Here is a 24,955-nt window from a genome sequence, read left to right on the forward strand (position 1 = left end):
ATGATCACTAACAGAGAAAAGTATATGTAACACAAAGTACTATTATTGCTTTAAAAAAATACCTGACAATAGATGGAATTCTGTGCTTATTTTGCAAATTTCTCAATCACATATTTTCTTCCACAGCCATTCGGCATATGCTTTTTTATATATTCATACATACAAAAAATTTGGTGGTCATTTTATTTGATTCTATTTGCACTCACGTTCAGATCGTTGCCTAATAATGGTGGGTACCATTATACAACTCACAATTCTTCTGACATTAATTTTGACACAACAGTTGTATATAAGTGTTGGGAACACGTTCAGCAATGCCATTGTGATTTTGAATATTAGGGGAATTCTATTTTTATGTTTAGTAGGCCTTACAAAACAAATTGTTGGCACCCTCATAAGCCCAAAATCATAAAGTTAGGTCAGTTCCCTTGTTTTTCCATACCTTACCTGCACAAAGAATTATGCATTGAATGATTTACATATGCAGGCATACATGTTAAAATGCATATTAATGTGCTTTCGATGTCATTGAATACAAATTGGAGCTAATTCTTCACCCAAAAATCTGACATTTTCTCACAAAAACTTTGCATTTGTATATTTGTATAGTTTATAATCATTATGTAAAATGCAACCTTCAAAATCTAAATCATAGCAATAAGTGATTGATCAAGGAATTTGTTTCATATGTTAAATTTTATTAAATCATTACGGACCTAAACAATTTTGTGTATTAGAGGTCAAGAAAATCATCAATGTATTGTAATTCCTTTTATAAATATCATGTCATTTGACTCTTAAAAAAAGAGTTATTCCTTCGTAAATATGTACATATGTAAATATTTTGAAACAATAAATCCTCAAGGAAAAGGCAAAGAGAAAAAAATATTTGTATTTTCATATATGCTGAAATTCAACTTAACGACCCTGTTTTTTCACATTTTATGGTCGACATATAAGGGCAACAAAACTTATTTCCTAGGCCTTATCATATTTCTGCATGTAATACAATTATTTAAATAGAATACATTGTACGAGTATAAATGAGATTACACAATATTTTTGGCAAATCAAACTGAAGCACATGATAAGATAACACATCATCTTTCACAGCAGCTATACTGTGTTCCACAATGTTTACTAGATACTTGCGTGAAACATGGAGCTCTGACTTTTTGAAACTGAAGATTAAAGCCATGGAAATTACCATAATTTCAAATGTGAATTATGATAAAAAGTTTTGGTTAGTAAGCTCAAACAATAGTCCCAAAAAGATTTATTTTTTCTTCTGTTTGGAAAGTTTTTAAAAACAAAACACCCCAGCTAAGAAAATTACCTCTTTTAAAAGTTAACAAAAGTACTATTTGTAGAAAGTTCAAGGTAATTTTGTCTTTATTAGAATACCTACTCAAACAAACAGTGAAAAAGGGGGGCAATTTCACTAGCCAAACTCAATGCCATTTACACTCTTCAGCAGCAACCATAGATGTGCTTTAACTGACCCGAAACAGAGGTTGTTTTGTCATCACAAAGGAACACTGATTGCAGGAGCTAACTAAACCCCCTAATTTTGACCTCAGGTTCATTTTCAATTCTTTTGTTTTGTACCATATTGAGCAAACGCTTCAATGAAGGGCCAGATTCTCCTCCCATCCCAATCTCAGACTTGTCTTTACTCTGAGTTTAGCATCACATAATGCTCACTCAATCCTAATCCATTACCTCAAAATTCCCTTTGAAACAATACCGCAGTTCGGATTGCGAACTGCGGTGTTGTACCCCATTTTCCATTTGGATCTCCTAAAAACCATTTCCAAGCGCCATCAACCGCGCTTGGCCAAGTTATCCAGGGGTAATCCCCGCTGTCTCAATTTCACCCCCACAGGCCAGTACTAAGTATGAGCGTTGAGCGAAGGATGAAAAGATAAACAACAGCTGCGCTATTACGTAAGACTAGAGCTGCCTGTAGTAGGACCTTCGGAATGAAATTATTGTATTCCATATTTAATCACGTTTTCAAAGGCATATTGTATTCAGTAACCCAATGTTAGTCCATTTTCAATTTCGAACGAAGAAAATCGACCTCGGAATAAGGAAAGTAAGCGAATAAAAATGACGGCATGCTTACAGGGACCGCACTCAGCGCTGCGCATGCATCCCATCATGTGTGGCCCCCTGCTGTGACTGTATATGCCGGGCTGTTGTTTTATCTTCGGACCAACGTCAAGAAACAGGTGTTTTGATACTTAAATTGCTTTCTTGAGGCAGTTACGGCTGGAGAAGAGAATTGATGAGAAGGGGAACTGGGGTATAGTGTTCTCAAATGGAAGCTTTTCGTCATGTGAAACTCATTCTAACTCTTGAGTTAGCATGATATTTATTGAGTAAACAATTTAACAAGGAGTCGGTTTCGCTCACGGACCTCAACCTCAAACTTGTTGTTACTCTTGAGTTGGCACCATTGAGCAAACACTTTAAAGGTCTACAAGTCTGTTTCACTCATTGATCACAATACTTAAGGGGTCTGTTTCACTCGTCGATCCCAATTTCAGGCTCATTCCTCCTCTGAGTTAAGCACCATAGTGAGCATACACTTTAACAAGGAATCATTTCACTAACCGATCTCAATATCAGACTCATCTTTTCTCTTTGAGTTAGCAGCATGAGATAACACTTTAAAGATGAGTCAGTTTCATTCATTGATCCCAATCTAAAACTCATTTTAACTCTTGAGTTGGACTTATATCAGACTAATCTTTACTCTTGAGTAAGCATCATGAGCAAACAATTTAAAGATGAATCAGTTTCACTCATTGATCTCAATCTAAAACTCATTTTAACTCTTGAGTTGGAATTATATTGAGTAAACACAGAGGGATCAGTTTCACTTGCCAATCCTAATCTCAGATTCATTTTTACTCTTGAGTTAGCACCATATTGATCAAAAACTTTAACAAGGATTCTGTTTAACTTGCTGATCTTGACTTAAAACCTCACTTTAACTCTTTAGTTAGAATTATATTGAGTAAACACTCAAAGAGGGGTCAATTTCACTCTCCTATCTAAATCTGAGACTCATCTTCACTCATTGAGTTTCCACCTTATTGAGCGAAAACTTTAACATGGATTTTGTTTTACTCGCTGATCCCAACCTCCAAACTCATTTTAACTCTCGAGTTTAGCGTCACTTTGGTCGAACACTTCATTCTCCAATCCCAATCTCAGACTCATCTTTACTCTTCAGCATCATGCCTTCAAAGAGTTCATACTCCTCTCCTTCTGTCTTCGCCGTCTTCCGCTCTGCATCCGATCCTTCCTTTTCTTTCTTGGTCTGACGTTTGGCCTTCTGCTTGACCGGTGGGGACATGGTCAGGGTTTCTTTGTTGAAGGTCAGCGGAATGATACCCAGGTCACCATCAAATCGATTCTTGACCACCTGATGAAGGAGAACATTATATATCATATCTCATCTGTTTAGGGTTTGATTGAGTTAGTAGGAAAGGAATGCTACATGTAGGAGGCAAAAAAAATGTTGTATTGGAGTAATGGGTCATCAAAATATAAGATAAGGGTAGGTAGGGCGGTGTTTTTTTTTCCCAATGTAAATATATGATACCATTATTTGCACATACATGTACATCCCGAACACTCGCACTTATACAGTTCTAAATTTGTTTTAATGTGACCGCACAACTTACGATTGGCCTGCAACTCAATTTTGGAATAAAACGTATCTGATGCTAATATTGAGACTAGAATTATCTTACTGTGTAATGTTCGAAATCATCGTACGAATACCTATGTTCAAATCTGCGACTATGCTATCATCCTTCTTAGAATAAAAGCAAATTTAATATCTTGTCATAATGACGTCATAGCAGTCGTACAATTGGCTACAATTTGAAACTGATTTGGCCTTGACAGCAAAATAAATGCTTGCAATCTTTCAAAATGGTTATATTAGTATTCTTTCAACTAATTTTAATCTCAAATAAAATGATATGTTCCATTCACATTTTCAGAAAATCAGCAAAATGCGATTTGTTCCAAAATCGGATCGCGAACAGTCGTTAGGTGTGCGGTGGCCTTTAGAGTTTGATTGTTAGTAAGACAGGAAGGTTAGTTGACACAAATGAAAGTCAATTTGGTTTGCCTCATACTTGATCATACGACTAGATCTATGTTTTTTATATCAAATAGAAAAAAGGTAAAAGTAGATTAAGAAATTCAGTGTCACTGAAGACTTCAAATATCAACCAGTTTAACAACTAAATTTCCATATCTAGATTTAAATTTTCAAATGATATCCAATTTCTTAAACTGATTAACTGCTAAAGCATCTGTCTCTGTAAATTCCATTTGTAATTAATTTATTTCATCATTCTACCAGTCCGCAGCGGGAAATGATGCCGATGACCAGCAACAATCAGTTGGGCATTGACGGACCGGTCAATTTGACTCAGCTTTACTCGATATTAAAGGGGAAGTTCACCCTGACAAATAGTTTGTTTTCAAAATACCAGAAAAATGTTTACAAATACAGTGATGAAGGATTGAGGAAAATCTTTAAAGATTAAGTTATTAGAGTTTTAAGTTTTTGATTAATGACATCACATATGAGCAGCTGCGCCACATGTTACGCAAGATAAAATGCATAACTCTCAAACAGGTTCATGAGGACTAAAATTTTTTTGTTTCTCTCAGGAAAAATAGTAAAATGATTTGTATGTTGATACACTGAAGGTACAATAAAAACCATTTTCATTTTGTTTAGGAAATGACATTTCAATGATTTTTCTTATTTTTCTGTTATTTTTACAGTACCGGTATTCTTTTCATCAAGGTGAACTTTCCTTTCAAAGGTAATATCTTACCTGTATATACTTTTTACCCCTTAGAGCAGTAAACCTACGGTCTTGTAAGATCAGGACATTATCAGCCTCTTGGCTTGCCTTAGCGCTACCAAAGATAGAGGCCGTCTGGAGCTCATCTGATTCCTTCTCCTGCAAATATACAGAATAAAAGAAACTTTTTTTTTTACATTGTGGTAATGGTACAGTCAACATGTCCATCTATTCTTAAAAAATATTAGCAGTAGAGCAAAGAATAACAATGCTTTCAATTTTTGCAGTGTTTTCAATTAAATTGATATTAGATAACATCTTAAACCTCACAAAATTTTAGAACGTAATGCCTGATCTGATTCCTTCTCCTAAATGTACTAAATAAACAAAATAAAAGGAACCTTTGTACATTTTGGGTGAAGACATGGTCAACATGTCCCTCTATTCTCAAAAGGATCAGCAGTAAGCAAAGTATCATAATTTTTCTCTTTTTCCAATTTAAGTATTATTTAATAACACCTTACACCTTAAAATCTTTAAGAACATATGATTATGCAACTAAACAAGAAAATGTAACAAAAAATGGGGGGAAAACATTTCCTGTCCTGTTTTTAGGAAGTCACATCTGTCAGAGGAACTATTTTCGTATATGGTGATTCTGAAGGGGCCTGTTACATAAAAGAAAAACTCTGGCATTATTTTTGCCAGATTTTTGTCAAGATGTTGTTGTCGATTACATTATTTTGTTTGCTAGAGTGTTTGTTTATTTGCCATAGTTTTTTTTAAGGCAAAATTTTTATACAACAGGCCCGAGGTTGTGAAAAGGAATATCAATATTTATCGTTCAATTTTGTGTTCCCCAAAAGATAATTATGATAACCCAGTTTATCTAGCAGCAATCTGGGCAAAATTAAACAAGACTTAGATATTGATAAAATGGCTGATTTGTTATGAATGGTCACAATGATCTTGCATGTGCAATCAATCACAACAACTAATTATATGAGCAATCATTGAGCCTCGTTGGACAAGTGGAGCTTTCACAAAGAGTAAGTGTGACTTAGAGTTGCACTTAAATTCACAGTTGCATACAGTATAAAAGGCATCACCACATTGATCAAATCATATTAAGAGGGCAGTACTTCAAATAATTGATAAGATTGCGTGTTACATATTACATGCATGTGCACGTCAGAATTTAAGCATGTAAGTAAGTCACACTTAATTCTTCAACACCCCCTGGACTTTCAATCCACCTACCTTCCTTGGGTGGATGACCACCGAAACGTGGCAGTTGTTCTCCGTCGCAAACTTCCTGAAGGCAGCGATGATGTTGTCATAGATTGCAAAGCGGTCGACCGATAGATGGCGCTCTGACACGCCCACCATGAACTGGAGATTGTCAAGGATCACATGCTCGATGTCGTGGACATAGACGGAGTGAGCCATGGCCTAATGGGGGAAAAACAGCATTGTCATGAACAGAATGAAAGAGGAAAATGGAATGAAAGAAGCAGTTCACTTGATAAATCTTCAAATCTACACACTGAAGGTGATAAAGTTATTTGCACGATTTATTTGAGACAGTGATTAGAATAAAACAGGCATTTGATCTAAAATCAAGGAGGCTCCTAATCATGTATACATGTAAATCGTCAAGTATAGGCACTTTTGTACATACCAAAAGTGTTTACATGATCAACAATATTTAGGCTGATAATCATCTAGGATGGGACAATTGGTAGAAAAAAGGTGATTATTTGGCCAGAAATAAACTTAAAAGTGTGGTACAAAAAAAACGTACAGGATGAAATTCAAATAACAATAATATTTCAGCAAACATGGATTTATTCCCTTTTGGGATGACCATTGCATACAATAACACATTTTGTCAGAAGGAATATCAGATCGCTTTTGCTGACTCACATCAATAACTGTCTTGAGACTCTGTTGGCCATGGAATGTCATGAAATGCAAGGGGAGCAGCTCAAACTTGTCTGCCCAACGGTCAAACTTATCAATGTTCTTCTCCAAATTGCACCTGAAAATATCAAGGGTGTATTTGGGAATGATCATGTTAATATCAAACACCAAAGGGCCAGAAGAAACTAACTAATCATTAGGTAATTATGAATTATTAAGAATAGAAAATAAATAATAGATTAAAAATGAATGGATAATTATCAAGCTGTGGCCATTTCGACATGAGCTTGGAACCATTTTCATCTAAATGAGAGCATTTTTTACATCCAGAAAAGAGTATTATCTTGTTCACATAAATGACTTTGTATTAAGATATGGTACATGTAAGTGGTGTCCAATGCATTATTTCTTCAATCTCGATCTTAAAAAGTTAATGATAAAAATAAATTCAAAAACACAAGCTTGGATTGGTTTTTTTTTTCTTCCCATCAAAAGTGAAATTTATTTTCATTTGGTCTACAAGCAGTTGGTCTTCTACTCAGATAGTCTAATACCACATGGGCTAAATCCATTGGCCCATATTCTGAAGTCAGGTTTAACTTAGACCACGGTCTAACTCTGTGCTAAAATTATGGGGAGACAAAAGTTCAAAAATTCTGTTTATATTGTAATTTCCTTTGATTTCATAATGATGAAAAATACTTCAAAATACTTCAGTTATCATTCCCGGCCAATGTGGGTGTCGTGTGAGTTAATGAATTGAATGTGCACTATTAGGGTATTGTGCCCCAATTGGCTCTCCATAGTTAAACCACAACTTTAATCCAGGGTTTAATGTAAACCTGAGTTCAGAATACAGGCCATTTAGTCTTATGTCCACTTTGGTCTAATCTCTGCCTCGTTGAATTATCATTTGGGCAATTTCACAGGTTGGTCCAAATCATGTAACGCGAGTAACCGACACATTCCAAAGATTTGCCAGGAGCATAATAGAATTTCCCAAGTTTTGTTTTTATACAAAGGATAGTCAGACTGTGTACTTTCTTGTGATAAGGAGATGTTTAGTTCCTATCAATAATAATGGAGTTACAGCTCCAAGTATGAGTCAAGGTGTCTCCAAATGTAACGTGAGTAACCGTGGAATAGCTCATTTGTAAATTTGTTAAATGAAAATTCAGTTAATAAACAATTCATCTAACCATAGATAATAAGTGGTCTAAGACCACGTAAGTATCAAACAAAATGGGTATTGTCTAACTGAAATAAGACAAATTATCACCCGTATCAGACATCTGAGATGGTCATTTACAAAACCGTATTGCCCTACATTTTCTGGATATCGGGAAGGGTAGGTATATTGTTTGTATTTTCCTCGGTCTCAATGTGCGTATTTACTTTGCATGCAGAGACGACGCAAAATATACCTTTGTATTTTCCCTGGTCTCACATCCGGGCATTTGTGGATGCGTATAAAGAGATACGCTTCATAAGGATCCGCGCACCAACAATATACGTCATAATAAAGACAACGCTGGATCCGAGCGCTTGCAAGTACGTCATAATGGTAAAGTGCAGAGCGTAGACCGATATCAACATGACACAATAGAACTCTATTTTGAAAAGAAATATCCACATTATCGTGATTTTTGCTCTAGATATCTGATTTGGATGATAATAAAAATATTGACTGGCTCTTTTTTCGGGGAACATCAAATATATTGCCCTTAAAAGACCCATATTGCCCTCGTCTAAAGACTCGGGCCAATATGATTCTTTTGCTGGCAATATTTTTGATGTTCCCCTCAAGGCCAGTCAATATTATATAAATGGTAAAATGGGTTAAGTAGCAATTGGACCAAATGGCAATTAGACAAATTGGTTGTATATTAGACCAAGTGGGAAGGGACCAAATGGATAGAAGATGAAACAGCTGTAGATTAATCTGAAATTTACCAGGTGGGTGTTTCATAAAGCTGTTAAAGTTAAGAGCGACTTTAAGAACGAATGGTGATCCTTTCTTGTGGTGAATATGCACCATTCAATGTTCATTGGTGATAGCTTAGCGCGTAAGAAAGGTTCACCAGTCGTTCTTAAAGTCGCTCTTAACTTACGAACAACTTTATGAAACACCCTCCAGGTTTATTACTCTTCCTAGGTGTAAAATCAACTAGAATAATAAACAAAGGGTGACTTTATACTCACATCGAAAACTGAGTCAGCATGATTTTGGCAAGCCGGACATTTTGAATCTCAAAACTGCCCCAAAGTGTATTGACCTAGACAAAAAAAAAAGAATTGAATAGCCAAAATCAAGAAGAAACAGAAAAAATACATGTATATAGAGTCACTCATATCTCACAAAATCAAATGATTGAGAAGAAAATACCATGAAAATTCAGTCGGTGGATGAGTAATGATATTAATATAATGGAACATAAATTTTCAAAGAATAACTTTAAGTTTTGGGGGGTGTTTTACAAAGATTTAAGTGTGACTTAGAGTTGCACTTAAATACCGAGTTGTGTACGGTATGAAAGGCTTGACCGCATTGGTCAGATCGAGTCATGAGTACGCGCACTAGTGCGTATATATCAATAAAATCGCGCGTTGCTTATCATGTCATACTTAAATCTTTGTGAAACACCCCCCTGATTTTGTTTCAGAAGAGGAAAAGAGAAATTCTGGCAACTTTGTAAATATCTAACCAATTTTTATTTATCGGTACTTTTCAAGGCAAATGTCCTATGTTATCGACTGCACAACGTATAAACTGTATTCTGTCAGTCTCAAAACTGCATTTTTCAGATATTTACCCCCAAATGGCCTTTGATCTTTCCCTAGTTACCTGAAATTACATTATTCATCCACTGCTTATACGTTGAAGTTGTCATTAAAAATGAAGATATAGCTCCCATTTATTTTTTTTAGTAAAAAAAAATCACGATTTATGAGGAAAACCTTAATGCTGCAATTTTGTTGAAAAACGCACAATAATTATGAGGCAAAAATGTAATGGTCGGTAACTCTGTAAAATAGAATGAAATCAAATCCTCACCCCTTGCATGCACAGATCCAGGGAATATTCGGCCATGAAGGTGGTCTTGCCAGACCCTGTTGGTCCAGTGAAGACGGTCAATTCACCACGCCTGTGTCCCTTCATATGCTTGTTGAGAAGAGGATATCTTTTCCACTGTTATCAAAAGATGGAGATGAAAGAAAAAATATTAATATCTTATTATCTGTCCATTAAATGAAACCCAATTCCATAATGAACAGGTCTGTTTCTATGTCCCATCCCAATTTTTTGTTTAATCAACTTTGCTTCATGATCTTCCATGATAATTACATGGCAAAAGCAATTTTGTGTCTCGCCCACTTATGAAAATAACCAGAAATATTGTGATTTACGAGGGCACGCAAGAGAAGTATATCGAAACTTCATTGTGAAATGACTTGGATGGAATAACACTTCTCATAAGAGCCTTGCCCGTAAACTTTAATGTTGACCTGAAAATGACCTTTGACCTTACCATGTGACCTCCAACTGCAGCACAACATGCAGGTCGCCTAAGTACATCTACCATCCAGGTTTTGTTGAAAAGTGACTTACGGTTGCGGAGTTAGGTGTCATAAGAGAGTCTTGCATGTAAACTTTAACATTGACCTCAAAATGACCTTTGACCTAACCATGTGACCTCCGACTGCAGCATAACATGCAGGTTCCCCAAGTCCATCTTCCATCCAAGTTTGGTTGAAAAGTGACTTACGGTTGCGGAGTTACATGCAGGTGTCATAAAGGAGTCTTGCATGAAAACTTTAATGTTGAGCTGAAATGACCTTTGACCTTACCATGTGACTTCCGACTGCAGCATAACATTCCGGTTCCATAAGTCCATCTACCATCCACGTAATGTTGAAAAGCGACTAACGGTTGTGGAGTTATGTGTCATTACATGTTTATGACGGACGGACAACATTTGGATCCCTAAGTCTTGCCTTCACCTCATGTGGGCGAGACAATAAAGTATTACAAGTTTACAACTGTTCATATAATTAGAACCCCCCCCCCAAGAAAATAAATGAATAAATAATAATAAAATAATTATGATAATAAATATTTCAGAAAGGTCCCACAAAACGGGATGGACATAACATGTTTTTAAGGAATATCCATAAATGTAAATTATATTGGACTACTACTGAATGATTCAAACCCTATAAAAGTGTTTTTTGCCATTTCTCATCGATTAATTCTTTGTGAAAATTTGAATTTGACCGATACAATGGATTTGGCTTCCACTCAATATTACAACTACCATTTTATCATCACAAAGTCATATGTGAAGATTCTATCTTTGAAATATCACAATGTTATAAATGAAGACTTAACTTGGAAATATAACAAAGATATTTACTAAAATTATATATTGTACATACAAAGATTTGTTTATGTATGTTTTAATGAAATCAATCACCATAATTACATATTTACAAGATTGGAATGATTCAAAAAGTTAGTACAAAATGAAAAAATAATGACAAAAAGGGCAAAACATATAAAATATCAATAAACAATGAAAATGAGGCAGTAAGAAAAACTGTTGTATATAGGAAGATCAAGAATGTGTATGAAATATAGGACCTAACCTTAACCCCAGCGACCTGCTCTGCATGGGAGAGTTCTCCAAGAACCTCATCCCTAAGAGAACGGAAAGAGACAATCGACTTATGGCTCATGGGCGTGGCTTGTCTGAGGATATTCTTGAGACTCAGACCATTCGTTAGGGCTTGCAAGGGGCAGGATGAGCATCAAGAGGTCTACAAAAACGAAGGATTAAATGAGAAAATTAGTGGCTACATGTCGGCATATGTTGGCTCAAAGATCACAATGTGACAACTTCTTAAAATCCTGCAGAGAGAAAATGGTGGGTGTTAAGATATTGTAAGAGTATTTTTTTCTTCCAACTTCCTTAGGGAGAGACCTTTCCTACCAGCAATCATTGGTACCGACTTAAGAATTTACAATACTGAAGTGGGGAAAGACTAAAATAGCAAAATATCTTGTCAAACAAGAAATTACACTTGTAAGAATGGAGTGGGATTTGAAACAATGATCTTCTAATTCATGCTTAGGGCACTTGTTACCAAATCTACACATCTCTACAGAAGTTAAGTCCCCAATTTTCTGCTTTCTAAAGTTAAATTTCTGCATTCTTCGGTGTTCTAAACAAATTCAGGGCTCTTTGGGAACATGCACAAAAATGGAGTGTGATAAAGCAAAAATATGAATATTGAAAATCTGAGAAAAGCCCAAGTTTTTTATACACATACTGCAGTCCCAACAGGATGCAGACAAAACTAAATACGACAAAAAAAGTCTGATTGGCATATTTCCACTGATGCAAATTTAGGTTACATATGATTTTTATTTTGATTTTCACTAGATCTTTCATAAACAAAAGAGTGGGTATGAAAACTGGTTTTCTGTGAGAGTCTGTGGTCTCATTTCTGTTTCTGTACCCAGAAAAGTGGGCACTTTAAAACAAACTGTTACATTTTTCTTGCAACAACGAGCCTACCTGATGAAATAACACCTTTTGGGATTGAGTTTCCTTCCAAAGCTTTTCGCTGCTTCCCATGACCGCATGTCATTGCCAAACCAAAGCACTATCTTCTGGAACTGCTCTAGAAGCGGCAAAACCTGTTTATAATTAAAATCAACAGCAGAGTAAGATCTATACAGAACAAAGTTTTAAGACAAAAAAGAAATTCAGCTAGTAGTGCAGAAATGCATGTCTTAAAAAATCTTTCCCATTTTTTAAGGAATGGTGAACTTTTTATATACTTTCAATAGATCAAAAACAGCTGGTAAGGTTGTGAGAAATTTACAGGTAGTTTCCAATAATATTACAATACCGACATTACCTCAAAATTTTCCTTAAAACAAATATTTGTCTTTCCCTAAAGGTGCTTTTATACATAACTATATGTACATAACAGTGGAGACAAATTATCCTTACACTACTACAGAGAGGAGTCCATATTGTCGCTTGTTACACAAAGTATGATTTTTTTTTACTTTATTGTCAAAATATTGAATTTTGAGTTTTTATTCTGATTTCCTAGAAATGTTCATGCTATAAACTTCTCAAAAAAAGTTTGACAATCTGAGTTTGGCCATTAATTTTTCCCAACTCTCAAATTTACACAATGCATATTTGATATTATTCAAAAGATCATTTAATTGTCTTTAAAATGATACCCTACATTATATGATTATGGTTCACATGGAGGTGCAGAGCGTTGACATGTGGGGCAAGATCAAAATTAAAAAGTTGCAAAATGACAAAATATTGAAAGTCACTGTTCCTTTTTTTTCCGTGGTGATGAGCGAGTTTCTGTTCTCAGCGGTTTCTTTTGTTTTCATGCACGTTAACATCAACATTAACGTGGAATCAAACACCTCTACACAAGCAAACACATAACAAATAAACAAACATGCATGGGTATTTCCAACCACGACTCAAATCATGTTATCTCACAGATCTCCATGTTAATGTTGATGTTAAGGTGCCTGAAAACAAAAGAAACTGCTTACAAACTCGCTTATCAACACAGTAAAAAGAACAGTGACTTTCAATATTGTGTCATATTGCAACTTTTAAATTTTGACCTTGCCCCACATTTCAAGGCACTGCACCTCTATGTAAACCATAATCATATCATGTAGGGTATCATTTTATCGAGACTTAAATGATCTATTCATTGGTATCAATCACACATTAATATTCACTAAAACCAAGGAGGGATTAGCGATCAAAGTCAGATTTCCAAACTTATTTTAAGGGGGGTTTATATAAATTCAGCAATGTTCAAAATGTAATTGTGACTTCTTACATCAAGCATGACAAGCGATTCTGAACAATGTTTGGGTTTATTTAGATGCAAAGACTATGCCTTTTGCACAGCTTTGACATGTGTGCTATAGTGTCACTGCACTCTCCATATTGGTGCTTTAATAAATATAAAAAGTATCCCTATAATCTGACAATATTTAGAACCTGGAAGATGAACAATTGTTTGGCCCTTCCCTATACCTCTTGTGGAAGATAAGCTGTACCCCTCGGGAGGGCTAAAGCCGTCTGACCGGTCACTTCATTGACCGCCATAGCATCCAGTTCATTAGCAGTTAGAATGACCTCTGTCTGCTGAGGCTGAATCAGGTGGTATCCAAATAGACAAGGAGAAAAATCCCTGCAAAAAACATACACATAATGAAATATAGTACACATATCATTTACAAACACTTGGGTGGAGAATGGCCAATGTAGATCAATGTATTGCCAAAAGAACTGAATGCTGTGGTGGCCAGAGGCTTATGCTAAAGCCACAATAGGTCTATGCATGCACATAATGTACATTTGCAAAGTATGTTCAATTACTCTCCAATTCATAAAGCTTCACCCACCTATAGTAACACTTATACACTAAATTAGACATTCAGATTAAAAATGAATCAATTGTTGGTTCAATGTAAACTGACAGAAATTTAGTTTCTTGCAACATCCTTTATATAGGTGCCTCTGACTGTTTGAATAATTAATTTTTAAATTCAAAGTATTACTATGTTCTCTTTTCTTTGAAATGTTATCACTGTTGAATGGCCAGCATGCATACCTACTGAATCAATTTAGGAAATGCTTTCTACAGATCTGCCAACCTTCTACAAGAAAAAAAAGTATTCTTTGAAGGAAAAAAAAATTGACAAAAAGTTTTTTTAAACATTTGTCTCAACATAGCAACTACCAACCTGTTGTAGTGAGATCGGTGAAAAAACATGTGAAATTACTCTACTTGAAAACCTGATAATTCACCATTTTAAACATGTGCTCATACATGTAGGCAAGAATTTACTTGTTTTTTTCATGCAACAAGTTACTGGCCCGACAGTGATTTTTACCGGTCTGGGACCGTCAGACCGGCTCTAGTATCGCACGCTGTGTATAATGCATACATGTACTCCATGATCAGAAATTTAAAAAAAGTAACAAATCATACAAAAAAAGTATTGGCATATTCATAGCCAAAAGCGGAACAAAAACTCTAAAAGGGAATGGTTGGAATGTCTGTTTTTAACTACAAAAAACGTGATACACCTTATACTTAATGTATTGGGTTGATTTCATTTAATCAGTCAACCATAATCTGCATCTGTGAAACCACCTACCTTGGAAGGACATTTGACTGCACACGATGCGAATGGAAGTCTTCCTCGTCATCCGGGTCCTGTTTACACTTCTCAACCAAGCCTGTTCCCCTGTAATGCCCCTCTGGCCCATACTGTGGCAGAATCAGTGTTTTGCGTTTGGAGTCTGTTCTAGCATGAAATCTATCGAAGGTTTCTATAGAGAGTGGCTGGAAAATAAGAAAATAAATATACAAACAAACCAGAATAAAGAATCCTGTGTAAAAAACATTTTCATCTCTGAAAATTGCAATTTCTTTTGTTTTGTAGTCCTTTCTATTTACTGAGACTGATTTTCATTTTAAAAAAGGACAAAGACTCAAAAAAAATAAACTTCTTCAATCCTTCCTGAAACCATTTTTTAGGAATGGTTATATTAGCATTTTTCTGATATAGAAACCAACAGCACAGCTTTATGTCATTCTCACAGCAAATCTTATAAAACCACTTAACACGATCAGTTTAATTCATTTATTTATTTCCATTTAAAAAAACACATGATAACAACTTATATAATACATGGAATGTGCAATTTGAAAAGGATGGCCAAAATGAACACTTACTGCTGCACCAAACCTGTCCTTCAAATTTCGAAATGCATCACTCCGCAGCTCACTCAACCCGGTGCCCTTCTCCCACAGTTCCTCGGCATCTTTGACCTGTGACCTCCAATCTTGATCACAAGACTGCTCCTTGGGTAGTTTGAGGGCGCTCTTCTTCTTCTTCGTCTGTCTCCTGGCGATGGCAAGGCTGTCGGTAAGGTTGGGCCAAGAACTGCATACTCTGCTGCACTGACATTGGCAATGACCTGAAGGTGACGATCATCAAGAGGTCAGGATGAAAGGTCAAAGTAATAAAGGTCGAAGTGATAGAAAATAGGCACGAGGGAAGTTGAGTAACTGTCCAACTTTGTATACACCCACCATAGCACTTAGGTCAGTCAGTAACCTCCTTAGTAGTATCACATATTCAGTTACTAACTCTCACATTAGCAGGTAATCTAGAATGTTACTGTATCAACCTTAAAGGTAAATTCCAGTTCTGGTAACAATCTCAAAATGACTTTTTACAGAATCTAATATGATGACCACCCAAGTGTCTGTCTGTATGAATAAAAAATATGTGCCAAAGGATTCTGGAAGAAATTGTGTAATTGCTGAGAAATAAGCAAAATAAGCGCGGATTCGGTCACTTCCGTCGGGTCTTTATTCCACCAATAATAATACGCTGTCCCACGTGTGCCTATCTGTGTTGGCGATCTTCAGTGTGATCGTATTTCAGCTTAGATTTTATGATTTCACAAAGTTCAGTTTATTGAACTGTACCTGATCTAGATCCACAATGATATAGTCATACTTAACCTTGGTTTTACAGACTTTCTCACGAAATTTGTGTTTTACTGCAACTACTATCATTTAGCTTTAAAATATTTGAATGATTTGCCATTTATATTATATTCAGTCTTCATCAGTGAATATATTCAGGAAGGCAATAAGACTCATCTTTTTTTTGGACAGATAACTGAACTCTTTATCCTCCTTTCCTCTTTATTCTAGTACATTTCAATCTCTCATCGTCAAAGGTTTTGGGGCCAAAGGCCGTATCAGACTCACCATAATCACAATGTTGGTGGTGGTAACCTTTTTTTTCAACCTGATTGCTATTACGAAAACATGAATGCCTCATCAGCAAGCAACCAGAGGACCAAAGGTTTGAGGTCCTCTCCAAAGAACCTGGTAATTGCCATAGATATATACCTTACCAAAGGGCATTAGTGCACTACGTGGAAACAGAATCAAAATCCCTGGATTGCAAGACTGCCACTGTGCTTACTGAGCTATCAGGCCTCCTTATATGGGTGGTAACGTTTATGTTATAGTATTTGGATAGCTGTTTGGATCACTATTAATGCTAAACACTATCTAATAATCTTAAAGTTGGTGTTCTACCCCCCCCCCCCCCCCCCCCCCCTCCTCGGAAAAAAAAATTACCTGTGGTCATATTCACAAATAGTTGCTTCTCCTTGGATTTGGCACTCCGTTCAGCCTCGGCATCATGATCTACACAGTAAGGACATACCAGCTTTAAGCATGTGTAGCCTGTTGAAACTTGGCATCCATTGTCCTTGAAAAACTTCCTGATCTCAGAGAGGCTAGGGGATGAGACCACCTCTACAGTGTTGAATTTCACCAACCTAGGCGCTACTGCAGCAGTGAATAGTGTCCTCCCCAGGAGATACTGTCCCTTCTGAATTCTGTGGAGACTGGAAGCCATGGCTGTTCACATTTCACACACTTTGGCTGGGGAGAAAGAGATATTTCATAACATTAAAGGGGAAGTTCACCCTGAAGAAAACTTTGTTGTAAAAATAGCAAAAAAATAGTAACAAATATTGGTGAAGGTTTGAGGAAAATCCGTTAAAGAGTAAGAAAGTTATTTGAGTTCAGAGTTTTGGATTTGTGACGTCATAAACGAGCAGCTGCCCCATGTGTTATGTAATATAAAATGCATGAATTTCAAATTTTGTATGGTTCGTGATGACTTAATTTTGTTTTCTATTCATGATCAGGTGTGAAATGATTTGTCTATTGATATAAAAAAGGTACAGTGAAAACCATTTTCAATTTTTGAGAAAATGACGTTTCATTGATTTTTTACCATTCGCTAGTGTAGGAATTCTGCTCGCATATGACGTCACAAATCAAATAATTGAAATTCTAATAATATTTTAATTACTTCAGAATTTTTCTCAAACCTTCGGCAATATTTTTTATTATTTTTTTTGCTATTTTTACAATAAACTTTTTGTCAGGGTGAACTTCCCCTTTAATACTCCACTTTAGTAGCTTTTGATAAATCGGATAAATAATAAAATTTAAATATTGATTTTAAAGTAAACAATTATTATGAAAATAATAATTCATAATATTCAAATTATTTAATAATGATTTCAATCTATGAATTGTTCTTCAAAACAGCACTTCGTAACATAGCTCATCAAAGCTACGTCATATCGAAGCAGTTCAAGGGTCAAGCCTATTGTATTTACAGTGTTTACAGATGGATACACAACAATCAACATTGGTCTGGTAAGAAACCTCTCATTTTTTCTATTTTGGGGAGAAACAGTCATACCTATTAAGGTGTATAAAGGTATGTAATTTACTTAAATTTTTGTTTAAAATAGGATCGCTAGTTCTAATGTTAAATATGAAGGGAATTCCGTTCTTATTTTGATAGTTCACTGTGCACAGTCCCATAACCATATGCATGTCTAGGCTCTGTGATGTAATGACAATATAAAAAATCAAAATCATTTTAAGACTATCATCACTGACCAAATGGTCATACAAATCAGTGAAAAACAAGAAAAACTAGAGCTCAAAAAAAAACACAACCATGACAACTACCTCGATCAAGAAACGAAAGAAAGATGATTTTTCAAGCATAGTAAAGAGAAAAAAAAGAAGGGGAAATGAAGAAAGAAAGATAGATGGGAGCGAAATCAACATTAGAATGAAGTTTCCAAGGAGAAAAAGAGAATTGATAAAAAAAATAAGGAATAGAGGGAGCAAGGGATAGAAAGACCAATACAAGCAAGATAGAAAGATCAAAGAAAGAAAGAAAGAAAGAAAGAAAGAAAGAAAGAAAGAAAGAAAGAAAGAAAGAAAGAGTGAAAAGAAAAGGATATGAAGAATAAATTAAAAAGGGAAAACCTTCTCAAAATGGGAAAGGAAACTATTCGCCATTATCATGATTATTATTACCAACATGCAACATAACGAGTGGGACAGCGTTATTATGTTCTTAATTTAGTCTTAAAATAACTTAAACCAATACAGTCTTCAACATTTTCACTTACCATATTCCATTTGTCCACTGCTTTCTGATCCTCCCATACCACTTCACGATGCTCAAATTTGATTATCAGACCGCGTTCCTTTCGTTCTATTCTATTCTGCAGTGTTCATTGATGATACCAAGTTATACACACATGTCTGATTTGTTTTGAAAATGGCGCTGGCGCGACCAAGCACTTCCGGGTATCGGATCAAAGGGGGCGGGGTGCGTGTTTGGGGTGGGGAGGTGCGCCTATATACACTCCTATTCATCTTTTGGACGATAATGAGAGAGGAATCGAAAAGAGAGGACAAAAAATGAAATAAGAAAAATTAACTAATTGATGAGGGAAATTGAGGAAAGAAAAAAAAGTGGGGGCGGGGCTCTTAACTTAAGGGGCTTGAGAAATTTTCGACCTTGGTTTATTCTAATACAACTAGTGAAAATAAACTATTGTGGGTAGACTGAGCAAGGCAGTCTTGGGCAGTCTACTCTAACTTTTATAACTGCACAGGAGATCATACAGACTTAATATAGGTCCTAGTACTCGCACTTTAAAAAGCTAATTTGGGTAGTAAAAACTCTGATGTTAGAGCACTTGATAAAAAGAATGGAATACTGCATTAATCAATACATGTATTATATACACAAAAAAGACCCACTCAATACATAGATATTTTTTTTCTTGGTGGTCGAACAACTTTTTGGTCGGATTTTTTTTTGGGAGGGAGTGGCTTCAGTCCCCCAAAGCCCACCCCCCCCCCCCCCAAATCCGCGCCTGCCATAGAGTCTCAGCTCCTTTTTTCAACTGGAGGAAAGGCAATAATGTTTTCAAATAAAAAAGGTCCTATAAAGGGTAGTTTAGGCAATTGAACGTTATTGGTATCACAGCCATGGCGTAATTTCCTTCAGCAAGAAATTCATCCACATTGTGCTGCACTCAACCCAGGTATAAGGTGAATGGGTACCTGGCAGGATTTTTTCCTTGAAATGCCACCGCGCTGTAAAAGGCTGCGGGGCTAAAGCCAGGGTAATAATATCCAAGTCTTTTGGAAGCACATATAGGGACGTTATGGCATAGCCTAATGTGATATGCGCTGTACAAGTCTACAAGAACTGCGTTATTGTACTATTTTATATAATAAACGAATAATGATATGCCTATTGTGTCTCTCTGTCGGCATGCTCTCTCCCCCCCCCCTCCTCCCCTCAAACAATAGTAATGAATTCTTTACCAGGCCTGGAAAGAAAGAGACCGAGTGACATCCCATACTCACGTACAGTGCACCCCCCCCCAAAAAAAAAAGGGGGGGAGTGGTGTCGTTAGGTCAAATCACTGCCAATAAAAATCAGGGGAAAAAAATCAGAATTACTCCAGTATGTCGGTATTTCGGAAGAGTTTATGCCTTGCCCGCTGCATGGTAGATCAATAATTGAAAAGGTGACCCATTTAGTTCAGCAGATTAGGGGAAATGAGATGTTTTTATTAGGTCTTCTCGTTGTTTTTTCCCTATTCTTTAATAAAAAGAAGGAAAAAAAGGAAAAGATGGGTGTATTGTACGTCTTCACCAGTATATGCGTAGTGACCATATTTATTAGGGGCATGATATGACAAACTTCCCCCCCCCCCGTTAATAACGATATCGACTTGTACATATACAGTGAAACCTGTCTATAGTGACCACTCAAGGGAAACACAAAATGTGGCCTTTATAGACAAGTGGCTGGTATAGACAGGTTCTTAAATACACAATCTGCCTCCATGGGAAGCGGTTTTAGTGGTCACGATAGGCTGGTTGCCACCAACACAGGTTTGACTGTAGTTATTGTCTTTGTTACTACATTACAATTTTTTTACTGAATACAGAATAAAATATGAACATTCCCCACTCCCTGTGGTTATTGAGTTGGAATGGTGAACAACTCCCCCCCCCTTCTCCCCACCACCCCTAATACCTGTGAGCCACAGATGCACAGCAGGGAAAGTAATCAGTGCAGTTGCACGGGGAAAGTCGGAAACCAACTAGGTTCAACTTTGTCGACATCCTTAGAACGTGCACGTCAATAAGTTTGATTATGGTTTTCTGACTTTGGGTTTAGGGGTGGCCCTTTATATTGTTACAGAGGGACAATCGAATACAAATTTAAAAAAATAAATACACGTCATTTTCTCAATAAAATGATGGATATAATTTCAAACACATTTCGTAGGACTCTCATCTCAGGGACCATGGAAAAGCGGTGAGGCAGCCGGGGGGGGGGGGGGGTCAACCGCCATCATTATTATTATTTTTTTCAATAAACGTGAACAAAAAACGTCAAAATTACCATCTGGTTGTGTTTTTGCATGGTCATACCCCCGCCCCTCATCCCGACCCTATAATATGACACTTTTCAAAATACTTCTGCGGTCCCTGCCTACCCCCGTTCTCTTTTTGATTTCTTAAAAGGTTGCATAATATGGCAATGCGCCCCCATCCCCGTGAACCGCCCCGGTCTATTTAGTGTGGAAGGTACTCTTTTTATAGACGACACTTAAGTCCTCATTCATGCTTATGCATTATCATGTCACAAGAAAAAAAGTCTTCAAGGGCTTCAACCGCAAGTAAAGGACATTTCGCACCAGAAAAAAAATTGACAAGCAAAAAAAGGGGAGTCTTCAAGTTCAAAGGATGGTCCCACTTAGCTCGTCAGGGATAAGTTTTGACTCGTCAGGGGGGGGGACAGGGATACGTCCCTTGCACGTCTTGTGACTCGTCAGTGGGGCAGTCTGCCCCCTGCCCCCTCTGGCTCCGTATGCACGCTAATGTACCAGGGGAAGACCAAACGGTAAGAACCACTTCCAGATTCATTTACATAAATACGTCATCAAATGACACTTTCTCTGAACATAATACCAGGAGGGAAGTATACCAGCTAATTTTAGGGGCATGATTTGCGCTGTTCAAAGTTGTTACGTTAGTGGTTGGTGTTCGTAGAAATTCCCCGGGAAATCGTGAACTTTTCTTGTCATGTGTTGGCGATTACTCTACCAAGTGTACATTTTCCATTAAAAAATGAGATAAGAAGAAAAGGGAAATGCGTTTATGCAAATGCTATATTGATTTTACACTTTTAGGCCTATTTTTCTGCGGTCATGGTACAGTTCTCGGTAAAACAACCGAATTTGTCCTAACCTTTGTACCTCACGATTTAAGTTGTCTTCCAGACTTCCAGCGGTGTATATAATGTAGGTCTACTGGTCTGTCGCATATTCTAGGGACCTGAACTGAGGGAGGGGGGGGGGGCTGCCAAAAATATTTATTTCAGAAAAATATATATTTTGAAAATACATCGAATAACAATAGAAATAGAATATATTCAAATAAGTTTATTGCAATTTCTAACTTTCTCCATATTGGCATAATTATATGAGAGACATGATTTCAATAAAACCCATCATCTCGATCACTCTATAAATACTTATTACAAGTCGTAACAATTACAGCAATCGGAAACATTGTATAATTATTTATAAATACGACTCGGGTAAAAGGAAAAAATCACAGTCTTTCATGACATTTCATTTAAAAAATTTCATTATGTATTTCATTTATAAACTATAAGTGTTCATTTACAAATCTAGGATAATCAATGGAAAGCGAGAAGAGGAAAAAAATCAATTTATCACCCAAAAAATTGGGGTCGATAAAAATTAGATACCACCCCCTTTCATTTTCTTTCTTCTCTTTAAAGTATTCTCTTCTCTCTTAATTTTCTTCCCAATTTTGTCTAACTAGAAATTCCATGGGTCTTCTTTCTCTTTTTCGCTCTTTTCTCTTCTTAACATTTCCTTATCTTTCTTTCGTTGCCTTTCTCCCTCCTTTATCTCTTCTTTCCTTCTCGTCCCCTTTTCATTTTCTCTTCTTACGTATTTTCATCCTCCTTTCATTAAATGTCTTCTTTTTTATGTTATTCCTGCTTTATTTCCCTTTCTTTCTTTCTTGCTTGAATTTTTCTTTCTATCCCTTGCTCCCACAATTTCTTATTTTTTATCAATTCTCGTTTTTTCCTTGGAAACTTCATTCTAATGTTGATTTCGCTCCCATTTATCTATCTAATCTATCTATCTATTTATTTTACTCCTTTCAATTTCTTCATTTCGTTTCTGTTTCGTTTACACCCCCCCCCCCGATAGTTAGTAGATTTCCCTCCAATCCTTCGTTGACCTCAGAGAGAGAGAGAGAGGGGGGGGGGGGTGGAATAGGGTGCAAGGGGGAGGAGGAGGGGCGTTTCATGAAAGGACTTGTCAGACGTTTTATCCGACAAGTCCTGTTTTATCCGACAGTTACTATAGTAACAGTGCTTCTCAACCAATCAGAATCCAGGAAAGTTGTCAGATCTGACAACTTGTCGGACAAAAATATTGATGAAACACCCCCCAGGTATATGTCATCCTAGTCTGCAGACACAGACCCTGATTGAAGTTGATCAACAAGTGGGTCTTCACACAAAGACTAGCACACATTAAACTTGCTTTGTGTCCTTCAGTATACACAAAATAATCATTGTAGGCTGTGCATTCAGACCTCTTTAACTCGAGTGAAGGATTTTCAAAGAGCACTGATCATCTCCGGATCATCCTGGAATAGTACATCGGCAACATGGAGCAAAATAAAAAGTGGCGTGGCGGGTGAGGGACAATCGAAGAGGATTGCTTACCTGCATGCAGACATTGAACTTATTGGGCATATATAGACTATTATAATTCGATGACTTAGTCTCTGCCCATCCCCACTTACCGGATATAACAATATCCTGGTATCTTTCTCTGGCAAAAATATGCACTTCCTGTAGAGGGGAAAAAGAGGCAAACTAGAACCAATTTTAGGATCATGGGCACGTATGCGTACATGTACATCCGAAAATAAACGTCGAATTAGTGCCCCCCCCCCGCCCTCTATCTCTTGTTAAAATGCGATATCGGCTTTTCAAACCATAAACAGTCAGACTGCAGGTCCCAAGAAAGTGGCTTCTTTCATCCAAGTGATATTCATGACTTGAGTTGTTTTGCATATTTAATGAGCTTGATGCGGACCAAAACACCTCTTTTCATTCGGTCATTGCTGCTCTAATTGTGCATCGAATTTCATGAATTTGGTACCATTGTAAAGAAGAAGAATCATTCTTTTAGGTCATGTGTTTGGATTTATTCAAAGATTTTGTAATATAGGTTAAATTTTTGATCAAAAATATGCTACAAAATAAATATTTTCACCTGACAAAAGCTGCTATTTTCACACTTTATTTATGTTTGAGCCCAAATGATTTTTATATCATGATAAAGCTGAATATGTATGCTTTGAAATGATATAGGTTTCAAAATAAGAATTGGTTTAATCGGGTCAAGATCACACTTTTCATTTGCCAAGTACATAAAGCAGTTTAAAAACAAGAATACTGCACTCTGATTGGTCAAAGAGACCACCCAGTGGCAAATTCCAACGGTTCCAGTGCCAGGGTACGTGGGAAGGTCACACTTCCCATGTGGTAATCTCCTCAAATACCCCGCGCCTGTTGTTCTGTGAACCTTATCCAGCCAATCAGGACTCTGGATTTCATGCAAGTACAAAATTTCAGAAATCTCGTCTTGTACCTTGGTGGGAAAAGTGTAATCTTGACCCGATTAAAAGGTGCCGAATATCAAGAGTGGCATTGTGAGAAAGTACAGGAGTTCAGCTTTATGGTGATATGGATATCATTGAGGCTCAAAATTAAAAGTTTTGCACAATTTGCAAAATAAAACAGAGGAAGAAAATTCATTTTCGAGGCACACTTTCAGGCCAGAAATTTACTTATTTAACAAAATATTGTATACAAAATAAATGACCAATATGAAAGAGTAACTTTTACTCTATATGATGGTGCAATAATATTTTATATAACTTGAGGATAAAACAGGTAAATTCTTAGAGAAAGAAAATCTCACGAATCACAAGATTTCGCAAGCCAGAGGATTCAGCCACGAGATGATTTGGATGAATCTGGCCTTTTTGCTCATTAGCATAGGGACCTGCGGTCTGACCATAAACTGTCGGCACAAAGCAAAGTCCACCCCGCCACT

At 36.5% G+C, this 24,955-nt stretch overlaps 1 protein-coding gene across 1 annotated transcript; it reads right to left on the reverse strand.

The window, feature by feature from the left end:
* Positions 1-2,263: 2,263 nt before the first annotated feature.
* LOC121421572 (twinkle protein, mitochondrial-like) lies at positions 2,264-19,036 on the reverse strand. Its single transcript, XM_041616319.1, is given in 14 exon segments — positions 2,264-3,436; positions 4,875-5,003; positions 6,105-6,296; positions 6,771-6,885; positions 8,970-9,043; positions 9,823-9,957; positions 11,415-11,560; positions 11,563-11,585; positions 12,347-12,468; positions 13,865-14,021; positions 14,995-15,182; positions 15,576-15,820; positions 17,004-17,312; positions 18,875-19,036. Coding segments are annotated over 13 exon segments (2,043 nt in total). The 5' UTR covers positions 17,287-17,312; positions 18,875-19,036; the 3' UTR covers positions 2,264-3,202.
* Positions 19,037-24,955: the final 5,919 nt, after the last annotated feature.

This window comes from Lytechinus variegatus, chromosome 9 (assembly GCF_018143015.1).
Source record: "Lytechinus variegatus isolate NC3 chromosome 9, Lvar_3.0, whole genome shotgun sequence".
Lineage (NCBI taxonomy): Eukaryota > Metazoa > Echinodermata > Echinoidea > Temnopleuroida > Toxopneustidae > Lytechinus > Lytechinus variegatus.